A 13,320-nucleotide genomic window follows, 5' to 3' on the forward strand; every position below is an offset into this window, starting at 1 on the left:
CTTAGAGGGAATTACTGTGTTGAATGCTGAACTGTAGTCCACGAACAGCATCCTAACATAATTCCCTCTGCCAGTGTCCAGGTGACTCAGGGATGTGTGGAGCAGGTGAGATATGGCATCGTCTGTGGAACGATTAGTCCAGTAAGCAAACTGAAGTGAGTCAGTGGTGGCAGGAAGTGACGAAGTGATGTGATCTCTCATCAGTCTTTCAAAACACTTCATTACAATTGAAGTCAGTGCTACTGGACGGTAGTCATTGTGGCAAGCGGGCTGTTGTTTCTTTGGAACAGGAACAATGATGGACTGTTTGAAGCACGTGGGAACCACTGCTTGGGCCAGGGAGAGGTTGAAGATCTCCATGAACACCGGTGCTAGCTGGTCAGTGCAGGCTCTCAGGACCCGGCCAGGGATTGCATCTGGTCCTGCTGCCTTCCTGGTGTTCACCCTCCTGAAGGTGTTTCTCACGGCATGCTCTGTGATGATGAATGCATTGTCTTCACTGGTGCACTCCGAGTGCGCGCAGCCGTTTGTTGTTTTAATTGCTGTGGCGTCGAAGCGAGCATAAAATGTGTTCAGCTCATCAGCCGGTGAAGCGTCAGCATTCATCATTGAAGAAGCTGGTCGTTTATAGTCCGTTATTGTCCGCAGTCCTTTCCACAGGCTCCTAGAGTCGCACTGTCGTAGCTGTGACTCTAGTTTTTCCCCGTAGCTCCGCTTTGCCTTTCTGAGGTTGTAAGTCGTAGACCTGCTTCTCCTCAACAGCCAAAGGAGCCAGGAGGTTCAGGCATCTGCCAAAGATGCCTCCCGAATGCCTCCTTGGAGTCACGTTTATCAGAGACCTCAGGGGCAGACCGAGGTCACGATGTAGGCATTATTTCTCTCAGCTAGCTTGAATACCCCTAGAAGTGCTGAAGGAGGTGTCATCTCTGGAGAGACATCTCTGTTTGACAGCTGCTTCTGCAATCTCTACCCTAATAAGCTGTAGAAGACGGATGGATGGACTTTAGAACTAATAGATGTAATTTTAAAATGTAAAGTCCACATTTTGAAAACAAGCAGCTTTCAGATACTTGAATATTAAAAATGCTGACATATGGACTGTAGTGAAACCACATTTGAGTGATCACAGATGGGTTCAAAGTCGACTGCTGATTAGACTCTCAGACTGCAGGATATTACAGCTGCATGCATCACTAAAGCTACATATGAGATTCTGCCATCGGTGAAAGGCAGCAGAACCTCCTATAGCAAATGTAGAACACACAGAAGAGCCTTAAAGCAAAGCTGGACAATGTTTTGCTGAAGATAATGAGATGTGAGATAGTCCAGAAAAGGTTAAGTAGCCTTTATTCCCTTTCAGCTGTGCCTGACACTTTTCCTGCAGACTAAAGACACTCTCCGCTGCAGCTTTTACACTCTTTGGCATGAAAAGCTCTTCACTGAAATAAATAGAACGCTGGCATTTTCCACGATGGAAAGTTGACCGTGAGCCTGCTGAACCAAGCAAAAGTAATGTTATGATAAAAGCTTCCTTTTCCCCGTGAACATAATCGAAGGTTAAACTAAAACAAAGTTGATGTCAATGGCACATTAAGATTTTGACAAACGAAGGTCATCTTCCATAACATGTAAGACAAGTTTATTTCTCTTTACATCCAAAGTTCAACTTCAGTCCCTCTCTGTGTGTCTGTGTATTCAATAAGACTTGAAACTCATCAGAGAATCAATCCAATGAGCCAAAGACAATTCTCTGAGACTCCTATACCACAGGCCCCTGCTGGCCATTAGAAAAGATGAAGCTGCATCTATTTATTCCATTTTTTTTCTTTTTACCATCATGTGACCTATAGCACAGAAATATTCCAACAACCAATCTCTGCAGGGACCAAGCTTGCCATCAGTAGTGCTATGTATAGACTGAATGCTGATTAGGTGAAAAGTCGGCTTGAACAGGCAAAGGTGCGACAGTGAAGTTCACCACCAAGAGCATCACGCACAGATGGATGCATCCACCATATCAACACCCACTGATGTTAGAATCTGTGTTCTGAACCTTAAACATTAGTAGTCCACGAGTCTGCAAAGGTCTTCTGGGGTCTTGTGATGTAAATCTCGCCATCAGACTTTGAGTCCGAGGGTGTGAATGTTGATGAGCTTGCCTGTTTCTTGTGAAGTGCAGATTCATCCATGGAGATTTATATTAAACTGTACCAACTATGCACGCACCCCACCTTTTTGTAAAACGTCTGTAGATTTTGTGGTTTGAGGATGGACAAACAATGATCACTTGCTTGTTTACAGTTAGTTCAAAATGCCACTGACCAGGCCAAAGAAGAGAAACCGCTGTGCATCCAGTGTGCATCGCCTGTACTTACAGTATAAATTGGTACTGTTTGTAATTAAAGCCTTAAATGGCCTTTTACCTGCATATGTGGTAGAAATGCTGCTTCCATACACTCCCTCAGGGTCTTTAAGGTCTGCTTCCCAATAACCATCTCACAGCCAAAGCTCATTTAGAAACAGGGTCATGTCTTTGCTGTTGTTCATTCTGGAATGATCAGACAAGCATTAGCTGTGACTGTTTTTAAATCCAGTCATTTTAGTCAAGCTGTCAGAAACATTAGTTGTTTTATATGAATAGTCTGAATGTGTGTCGACGGAGTTTTAGCAACACTTTTTCTGCCTTTTTATTTTTGTTTATTTTGGAAAGCACTTTGATTGTAAATGTGCTACATAAATAATATTTCTTAATAACTAAATAAGCAAACAGTTATACATTATTATTAGAGTTGTTTTTTACTTTCTTTGTTTTGCCTCTTGCCTTTTTGAATATTATAAAGAAAGCTTTTGCTCAGTTTTACATTTAGCTTTACATTTACATAAAGCTTTGGTTTTTGTTTCCGCTTAGTAGCTGCAGATGGTAAATTTTGGCCTGACTGTGTCACTCAGCATTCTTAAAACAAAATTGGAGCTTGCACAGCTTAAGGATTTCTTTACGTCTGTGAATTATCAATTTGGTTGTTTGAAGAGGTAAGAAAGGTGAAATCAGACCCTGAAATTGACTCTCTTTAGAGCAGCACACAGTAAAACTGTGCTGAATTTATGCCTGTTGAGCTTCGTGTTTCTCTTCAGCGGTTTCCTGTTTAACATGCCGACTCCAGCGGGAGTGCTGATGAATATTTTTCTTGGTTACTGTGAACAAGTCTATCAGGATCAGGCCGGCCTGAGTGCATCAGCACAACACAACACTGCATGTGTGTCCTTGTGAGTGCCTGGTAATCAGGATGGTTTAGATGTTCTAATGATAACACATTGGAGACGACTCTGTTATTAATGTGACCAAATGTGGTGATCAAAGTGCCACACACACACACACACACACACACACACACACACACGCGCGCGCGCGCGCGCAGTAACCGGTCGCCTGTGATCAAAGTGCTGGTTCGGAGCCAGACCGGTCTGTGCTGTGATGCTAACTGCTAGGCGGCCCGCCTCCATAGTTTAGCTGCTATTTCAGGAGCTGCTGTGTCACTGATGAGAAATTAAAACACAATCAGAGCTGCGGGGATTTTCTCAGCCCGTCTCATGGAAACACTGAGAGCACAACGCTGACCTTAAGTTAATGTAGACTGCTTCAAAACTTCAGAACCTGCAGATCCCTTCACCCTCCAGTGTAATTCATCTGGTTTAGCAGAGATGGGACCTCTGAAATCCCTTCTGTGATGTTTTATGTGTTTAAGGAGGGAGTTTAAGGTTGTTCTCCTGTTGCCAATACTGTATCACTCACATATTCTCAACCTAATGAACGCCACCTTGAAAGACAAGGAGAGAAACAACTAAATTAGAGTGGATTAAAAGAACAGTAGAGATCAGATAAATTATACTCTACAATGCTCGAATAATATAGAATTTACTAGATTAGATTACATGAGATTATATTAAATTAATTAGATTAGGTTTGAAAAAATTTGATTAGGGTACATTCAATTAGACAATTTCAAAGACTAGATTACATAAGGGTATCAACAATAACATGAAATTAGATCATCAAACATTAAGTTACATTGTATTGCATTTCTGTACATTGACAATAGATTGTAGGAAATAAGATATTTTACTTGGATTTTGATGGTTGTATGATGACCTACATTGATGTCACTTCAAGTCATGTGATCTTATTCACTCTATGAGTTGATTAATCAAAATGATGGATAGTCAACGATTTTTTATGACATATTTATTTATCATACAGTCATTTATTGAGGCTCTGAGGACTCAGAGACTGAAACAAACTTCCAGTATGTTACCAAGGTTTGAACATGACAGGATCATGAAACACGTAAAGACACACACACGAAAACATGGTCTTTCTGTCTCCCAACAGAGGTGGCACAAAACAGTCTCCCCCGGCAACTAGAACTAGGATACGGTTGCTATAGCAATGCTAAGTACTCTCTTCCTCCTGGACTGGAGTTTACCTGAGTGTTATAATTAGAGGTGTGTGTGTGTGTGTGTGTGTGTGTGTGTGCGTGTGTGTGTGTGTGTGTGTGTGTTGGAGGTCATAGGGAACAGAGTGGAATGTGAGGGGAACATGAAGTGAATTCACACACACAGAAATCCCCAGGATGTCTCCTATAACAGCCCCAGCCTGCATCCGTGTTTGTCTTTGACTAAGCATGTCAGTCTGTCCACCTCGCTGTCTCTCTGCTTTTGATTCTATTGATGTTTGCATTGTGCTGCATGGTCGATGCACTTTAAAGTCCCTCACAACTGAGCTCTCAATCACCGTCTTGCTATTAGTGACTTCTGAAATTATTTTTCATTGCACATGACAGATTTCATAACATAACAGAGATAAGAGATATGACATTTAGTCAGAAACGGCATAAAAAGGAGAAGCTTGGGTGGAAGTGGGTTGCAAAGGGGCTTACAGATGCAGCAACAAGACTCACAGGCAGGTTAAAGGTGGTTGACTCTGGGTTTGTGGCCTCAGTGTGAACTGATGCAGTCCCCGATTATTCATCTCATTGGTTTAAAGTGAGTGCAGCTCATTTAGGAAAAGGTCACAATCAGAATTTAGTAACAGAATAAGAACAGTTGCTATGACACCAGGAAACAAACTGTGTATTCAGTGGACTGAGTATCTGTGCAGAGAAACATCTTAATTTAGTAATAATTGCATTTTGTATACATGTAATGACACCCTCTGTTTGGGAGGTGGGCGGAGTTAAAGAGAGGGCTTCCAGAGTCTGCCCAACACTTATAAGAATGTCATGACTCAGCATCTGTCTGGAGACCAGAGACCCACAGAGCTCTATGTTCAGGAGAAAGAGCTTTCACAGTTAGAATCCTTATTACATCTATTAATGAATGCAAAGTAAAATCAAGAGCTCCAGATTTATTCACATGTGGCACAGAGCCACCAAAACTGCTGCATAAAAGCAGTTGCAACACAAAATAATGCAAAGATTTAAAAAACTATGAACAAAGAAGCTGAACAAGGACAAGTGTTTATGTTTGCCTGCTTTTATTACACCTGCCAACACAATAACCGTGCAGAAGGCAGCTTTTACCTGCCCGTGATGACAAAGTCAACATTAACCCCTCTCGCCTCAGTTGTGATGCTAACTAGCTCCATAGTTGATCTGGTTGGTGAGACTAAAGGAAATCACTGCTTCTTTTACAGGTATTTTGATTTTAATGGTTTATTTCTCGGTGCTTTGAACATCTCAAGGCCAACGTTTCCTTTAGCCACACCTCTAAAACTTTCCTGTTCACACAAAAATGTCTGCCTGTATTAACAACGCTGCAAGCCAGAGGAGAAGTATGTGATTTTGATAAAAGGAAAGAATGAATTTAATTTTTATAAAAACTTTTATTCCAGGTAGAGTCTTTCTAATCTTTTAAGTGTATTTTATTAGATTTGGCTAGTGTAGTGGGTTCATACAAGGATTCTTTCCTTCTATACCTTTTCAGTGGGTCTCACATCGGTTGCTTCCATTAATACACTAAGCACACTGTTCGTACTGGCTGGTGTAGTGCATGACATCTGAGTAGTCAAGGCTGTGTCACGGCAAATTGTTCACTTACTGGAAATGACAATCGCATTTGTTTGTTAAATATAATCAATGGAAACAGCTGTCGGTTACGCAGCTGAAGGGAAAACGAGTGCACACTCAGTGGATGTGGAAATTACATGACTGACGAGTGGGCTAAAGTTATATACTGCTCAGCAGATTCATCTGTAGTAATATAGCTGATTGTAGCGGCTTCCTCTTCCTCCCCCTCCACAGTGGGGACGGCAACCATCAAAGGTTCAAAGTGTCCAATGTCCACACTCAACTTTCTGACTGTTATGACTATACAACCCCCCCACCCCCACTCCACCCTCCCTACTAGACTAAAGTACCATTGCATGAGAGCACAGATAAGACCTGTGGCAATGTAACAGTACATGTACTGTACTCAGATTTCATGTACTTTTTAAATACTTCTCTCTTTTTTATCACTGATAATGCTGCCGATATATTATTTGAGTTCACTTGTTGCACTTTGTACTGAATACTATTTATTTTTTTGATTACTTATTATTCTGAAATAAATCACAGAGATCAAGCTAATGATCAGGATACAAGTAACTGAATTCATCAAAGAGTTATGAACATCAATAGATCATTGTAATAAAGTACTGTATATGATTCTGAAAGTGTCATTTCACATGAGTATTTTTACTTTAGGTAATTTGAAGATATTTCAATGAACAATCTGTGATCTGTTACGCTACTCTGTTAGAATTATAATTCTTATTCATAACTAGATTATGTTCAAAAGCTTATACAACTCCAGTTTACACATAATAAATCTGCAATAGGACACAGGACAATGCATGAGCTTGAAAATATTGGTTTGCACACCGGTTTTCTAACTTGCCTTGATTTAAAACTCCTGGAAACACCCCTGTTGGGTACTTGTAGTACACGTCATGCAGCCATAGTTCTCTGTGTAACTGCGTGCACTTAGAGTAACAAGTGTAAACACGCGATTGCAAACACACTGTTTATGTGCCGGACACATTAAAAGATGCCTGACTTGAAGGACTTATTGTTTAGTCAGGTCTCAAATGAGGTAACTTTAATTTTCTATTAAGCATTTCTGATCTGCACTCTGACCGCTGTGGAGAATGAAGAGTGAATTCTGATGCTCGATTCTCTAACTGAATCTAAATTTGGCACACGAGTGTTTGAATCTTTGTGTTGCCACACCAGCAGACTGTTTTTTGCTTTTTAGTGTGTGTGTGTGTGTGTGTGTGTGTGTGTGTGTGTGTGTGTGTGTGATGTAAGTGTGTAAAGTGCCGGACAGAGGGGGGCCTCCCTTTGGTGTGAGTTGGGGGGGTCTGAAGTGGCGTCCCTCCATTAACACAGACAGAGGTGTGTGTGAGAGATAACTGCCAGCTCTCACACTCTGACACCTCACACACACACACACACACACACACACACACACACACACACACACACGCATAGTCTATACACCACACAGGACCTCCTGTCTGCATTTTCCAAACCTCTCACACACACTTTTTTATGTCCTTCAGCCCTTTGAACACACAGACACACACACACTCAGTCAGTCCATCATACACACTTCACAGCCACTCTCCCCACTCGCATGCCACCATGTTGACTCACTTGCCATGAGATGGATGGATGGAAGTGGAAGAATGACACACACATCACATCGCTGAGTGTGTGTTTGTCTGCATGTGTGTGTTAGACTGAGTGGCCTCGTTTACTGTTGGTGTCAGTCAAACTGGCATCATGACTGGTTTTGCCTGACCGGTTAGTCATGTTTTGTGCGTGTGTGTGTGTGTGTGTGTGTGTGTGTCTGTAATGTCAGCAAATCAGAATTTTGTCCTCGGCCACTGTAAGTTTCTGTTACTGTAACGTGCACGTCATCACCGTTTTTACTCAATCAGCATTGATCGCTGTTACCGTAATGTTTGTATCAGCAGCTCCCTATAGCTTTGTTATCGTGTTACATCACTGTGCTGCCAGTCTAAAATCAGCTGCCAGTTAGAAGTGTTAGCTATGTTAACAGTAAGAGCTGGCACCACCGTGTTCAGACAAGCAGCTCAGCTTTGTGATATCACGTCAGGTATACGTATCACACATGCCGCAGTGACTGCCACTGCTTTTTCCCTCATTGAAGCCTCTTGATTACATGAACCTTTCTGGTACTGTAAGCTGAAATGTGTCAGCACTGGTTGGCTCTGTAGAGTGTTATTTAAATTTAAATGGATTGTTGCTGTTAGTACAGCACGTCCGTGTGTGTTCTCAGTCATGCAGGTCATGGCAGTCTGGAAAAGAAGGCGACTGGACTTCTTTAGCTTTAAGTCCAGCCACTTTGTTTTCAAGTACTTAGATCAGAGGTTTGCAATCATTTGGTCCCTCCGTCTGGTTCCTTACTCTAATGTCTGGATTATCAGCCTGGTTTGCATCTTTTTATTGCACTGACACAGATTTTTGTTGCAGTGATGTTGGTGCAGACGGTTACTCTTGTAGCTTTTTCTTTTAGATTATTGCTGTTTTTTCTGTTGGGCTCTGTTCTCAGCATGAGAAGTCACTTCATTTACTCTGTAATGCGTCTGTAATGGTGAAAATACGTTAACCAGATCCCGACAAATCAAAAGTGAGACAGAGAGATATTTGTGTGGAGCAATGTGGGACTCAACAAATCTTACTGTAATGTGTGGCCGGCTTTTAAAAATGACACACATTAGAATATACCGCTTTAGCTCTCACATACGACAGCCTGCTTGCACTCATGCATTCCCTCTTTCTTTAATAATACTTCTTAAAAGTCCATTCTCTTGCATAAGCTTCATCTAACTGATTTAAAAAAGAGAAACTCAGGGTGAGCCCAGGCTTGCACATACAAAGATCCACTTTCTTCTACTTGTCGAGTTCAGGGCTGTGGTTAGGCGGGAGTTATCCCAGCTGTCGCAGGGCGGGAGGCGGGGTACACCCTGGACGGGTCACCAGTCAGCACAGAGAGACAACCATTCAGACTCGCGTCCAAACATGCGCCCAGTTTAGAATCACCACTTAACCTGCCGGGCATGTTTGTGGGAGGAAGCCAGAGTACCAGAGAGAACTCACGTGGCGCGGTCGTGTGGTGGTTAGCGCTGTTGCATCATAGCAAGAAGGACCGTGGTTCAAGTCCACTGGACAGCTGAGGCCTTTATTTCACAGAGTCTGCATGTTCTTCAGCGTGTCACATTTAGATCAAGGAACTGCTTCAACTTCTTCAAGAAACTGATCGAATAAAAAAATAAATCCAGTTGGCTTCAGCACAAGTGCTGATCTGAGGCATTGTCTGGTAAACGCTAGCTGGTGTAACATCATCAGTGGTCTGATGTGATCTGACTTGTTTTAAAGCTGAAATCCACCCAAATAAATGACCCAGTCTCTTATTGGGACTCACATAAATGGTGTTGCTCACGTTTTCTCAGAAATAGAATTTTTCAAGTAATTTGGGGGGTTTTTGTGTTAATTTAATGCATGATCTATATTTTAAAGTGATTATGGATTATGTTTAGAAAGGTCTATGCCAGGGCTCTGGGAGGGAGACTCCATCTATTAGTTGAACCTTGGAAAGTGTGTATTGTGTTAGTTTAATGACAGAAAATCAAATGTGAAATTTCAGTGATTTTGAGATCAGCTGCTGAACTTTACAGGTTTGAATTCTTGCAATCATGCGGATAAGAGAGAACCTGAAACAAGAACCTAAGCAGCATGTATGTGTCGCACTGTGAAGGCTTGACATGCAGATGACAATGTTCCAAGTTATAAAAGGCAAAGGAAAAAAAGGGCCAAATTTAAAATGAAGAGCTATTAAGAAAAATCTTTTGAAAATGTGCCCGCGTCGGTTGTGGAGACTGTAATAATTACTGACCAATTACAGCCTGGCGTGGGTCACTACAGCATGTTTTCACTGCAGTGTGATGACTCACGCTGGTCTGTGTAAATATTTAGGAGCAGGGCGTCCTATCTGCTGCATTAAACTGTAATACTTTATTAATTTCTCCATCATTTACCAGCGATAAACCACAATTTCTGCCTTTTTTAACCTGTAACGGGCTCTTCCTGTAATCTCACGCAGAACATAAACTTGAATAAATTCAGATGTTACTGGCAGTCATGTTGAAATGCATTAGTTGCCATTATCTACGTTGCGTAAGTGTTTTTTGTTTGTTATGGATGATTTTAAAGTACAGTAATGTCTTTTTTCGTGCAGAAGTAGAAGCGCTCCCAGCTGCATTATGTAAACCTTATGTAACTGGATCGTTTATTTACACGTGTCCTTAATGAATTCCCATTACCAGCTCTCACCAAATGTTGGGGAGTAAGGCGATAACACATACAGGCGGGTCGGCCGGTGATGAGTCAGCGGCAGCGGCTGCTCAAAAGCATCCCAGCTGTGGTGGCAGCGGCCCAGCGGGGGCGGCGCCAGCCAGGCCGGGTCACCGCAGTGGGCTTGTGACCGTGCGGTTGTCGGTTTGATTCCCCAGACAGCTCCTTCACAGCGGCAGTCTTTCCTGTGACTCAGCTTGAAGCTGCTCTGTGACTCAGAGCTTTGTTCAACCAGAGCTTTGCTGATGGCGCGGTGGTCGTGATTCTGTTAATGCCACACTCGCCTGCGTGCATCATAACTCCTTCACTTCTCTAACAGGTAACAAACCCACAGGTGTGACACGTCTTCAGCTTCAGCACACAACATTCTGACTGTGGATCTGAGGTACTTGTGAGTCTCTATTATGACACAATAACAATGAAGACAAAAAACGTTTTATTGCAAGTAAAATAAGTTTGCGATTAAAACAGGAACCTAAATGTTTTGGGTTTGCTGTTGGGATCAGCGTCCTGAAAAACAAGCTCGGCATCATCCTCAGTTTTAGAGACGAGGAAGTCCACAGAGAGGAAAGTGTGGGAGCAGGAAGGACACAGGAAAGGAAAGTGATCTGTCACTCTGCATCAGTCTGTCAGCTTGTAGCTGCTGGCATTGTTTTGAATGAAATATTGTTTAGATGACTAATATACTGTATAGCATAAAATACAGAAGAATGTGAACGTTGTCCTTGAACTGAAGACAGCTGGGCTTGTTGGTGTTAGGTGCATGGTTACATTTCACGTCTCAGTTCATCCCTGGAAATGTAAGTAGACGTTGTGTCGGTGCGACCTGCGACTGGCCTGTTCAATAGCGTTTATTCCTCCTGTGCATGTCCAGATACTTTTCTGCTCAGTCTTTGAATTTACGCTTCATAACAATGATAATAATAATAGCATTATTATAAGGACTCACAAATGTCAGCAAATTCCAGGAAGGAGATTGCTGAAACTATTGGACTAATGTCAATAAAATTAACACATAGAGCATCCGTACAAGCATAAATGCCGGTCACAACGTTAGCTACTTATGTAGGTTATGTCGCAGGCTCTACAGGAAGTCTGAATCAGGCCTTAATCCTGGAAAGTACTTGGCTGGGACACAGACAGCTGGAAACCCGACAGCGAGTAGTCATTCCTGTTATACGTTTTTGAAGTCCGCTGCTTGGGTGCATGCGTAGTTGGTGCATTATAATGTGAATTCTCAGTGGACAAGTCACAGGCAGACCCTCTGTCTGATAATGTCATTTACGTGACAGTGACCCAAGCGGACCCTAGTTTAGTGGGCTTTTCACCTTAGAGGTGGTCCTGTACTTGGGGTTGAATTGCCTGGGGAGGGATCTGAAGACCGCCTTATACATGGCTGATTGTAGCGTCTCAAACGCTCGTGGAGGTCGGCTGACTAATCAAACTTCTGGGCTCACCCTCTAATATTTCTGTGTGTGGTGTCTGCAGCTTTGCTCTCTGATCTATTGTTTTGATTGCAAACCTCTTCTGTCTGATTGCATAATAAAGGCCAAAAAAGTAACTTCATAATTTTGTTCAGTTCTGAGTCACAGCGGAGTCACTTTACCTAAAATCTGAATGAATACTTGTTTTTGAGTTTTGCATGATTGGCCTCTGGCGTGCCTCATTTAATCATCAGTGATATGTTCAGGTTTCTGTACCTCTGACCTTTTCCCTCCTCCTTATTACTTTCTAATCATCTGGTCTCAGTGTCTCTCTCACTGTAAGCTGCTGGGCAGCAGCAGCAGCCTCCCCTCCACTGACCAGCACACCACCCATGGGACTGCTGCGCATCAGCGGTTCAGATGTGACCGCGTGGGCGGCGATGAATGTGACAGGATATGAATGTGGAATATCAATTATGATGAATGCCTTCCTGGCGCTATCTGCCCCGTCTCTGCGGCGACACGTGTGGGCGGGTCCCAATTGCACGACCATAACAAGCCTTCGGTCGTAAACACTGATGAGGAAATGGAGCGTTTTTTTGGTTTCTTTTTTTTTTTTTTTGCACAGAATTAATAGAAAGACGGATGGAAAGACGGCAGAGAGACACACAGACGGTGTTTTCGAATCCTCTGAACTGTCTCAGCTTTCAAAATGTCCCTACACCTACTTTCTGCACAAACCAGTGGTGTTAGATTTTCCAAAATCACACGTTTCAGAGAAACAGTAGTTACAGTTACATAACCGCCCACCCCCTGATCGCATCATGATTGGCAACTCCAAAGTCCTCAAAACTAAATCCTGAACATCCACAAAAAATATTTATATGTAAAAATCTTTGCTGGTAATCAGTGAAACACACTGACAGCTTTTAAGAGTCACGTTATGTTTCTGTGTCTGTGCTGCAGAAAGTGTCCGGACGGGTTTGTCTGTCTGAAGGCAGGAAGAAACCCCAACTATGGCTACACCAGCTTTGACACCTTTGGGTGGGCCTTTCTGTCCCTGTTTCGTCTGATGACACAAGACTACTGGGAAAACCTCTACCACCAGGTACGCACCAGGAGCAATCGATCAGTTATAAAGTCAGAGACAACACGAATGGTAAGATTTAAGTTGATAAAGTCTCTTCTTCCAGTGTCTAATCTAGACTGCGGCTAAGAGCCTACACAGACATCTAGACTGTGTCTAATTCAGCGTGTTCCCATCCTGACATTATGTCATTCTGACACAAGTTTGGCGTCAGACTCTCGAATCAGGGCTGAGGCTAAAGGCGGAGCCGGGGGTGGCACTGTCCCTTATCCAGAATTTGATTGGCCTTCTCACAATTGTGATGTCATGTCAGTGCAACCGTGGGCAGAAACTGCAGGCAGGATAAAAATGCATAAAATGATTTTTCTGTGAAACTCAGCTTTGTTGTCCTCAG

At 42.7% G+C, this 13,320-nt stretch overlaps 1 protein-coding gene across 3 annotated transcripts in view; it reads left to right on the plus strand.

Moving 5' to 3' along the window:
- The window catches only part of LOC100703031 (sodium channel protein type 4 subunit alpha), a 243,891-nt gene that overhangs the window by 122,593 nt on the left and 107,978 nt on the right, over positions 1-13,320 (plus strand). For all 3 annotated transcript variants that reach the window (XM_019356723.2, XM_025910382.1, XM_013265205.3), the window contains exon 10: positions 12,806-12,947. In XM_019356723.2, the coding sequence (XP_019212268.1) occupies positions 12,806-12,947 (142 nt within the window). The remainder of the gene's footprint in view (positions 1-12,805; positions 12,948-13,320) is intronic.

The sequence above is a fragment of the Oreochromis niloticus genome, linkage group LG9 (genome assembly GCF_001858045.2).
Source record: "Oreochromis niloticus isolate F11D_XX linkage group LG9, O_niloticus_UMD_NMBU, whole genome shotgun sequence".
Taxonomy (NCBI): Eukaryota; Metazoa; Chordata; class Actinopteri; order Cichliformes; family Cichlidae; genus Oreochromis; species Oreochromis niloticus.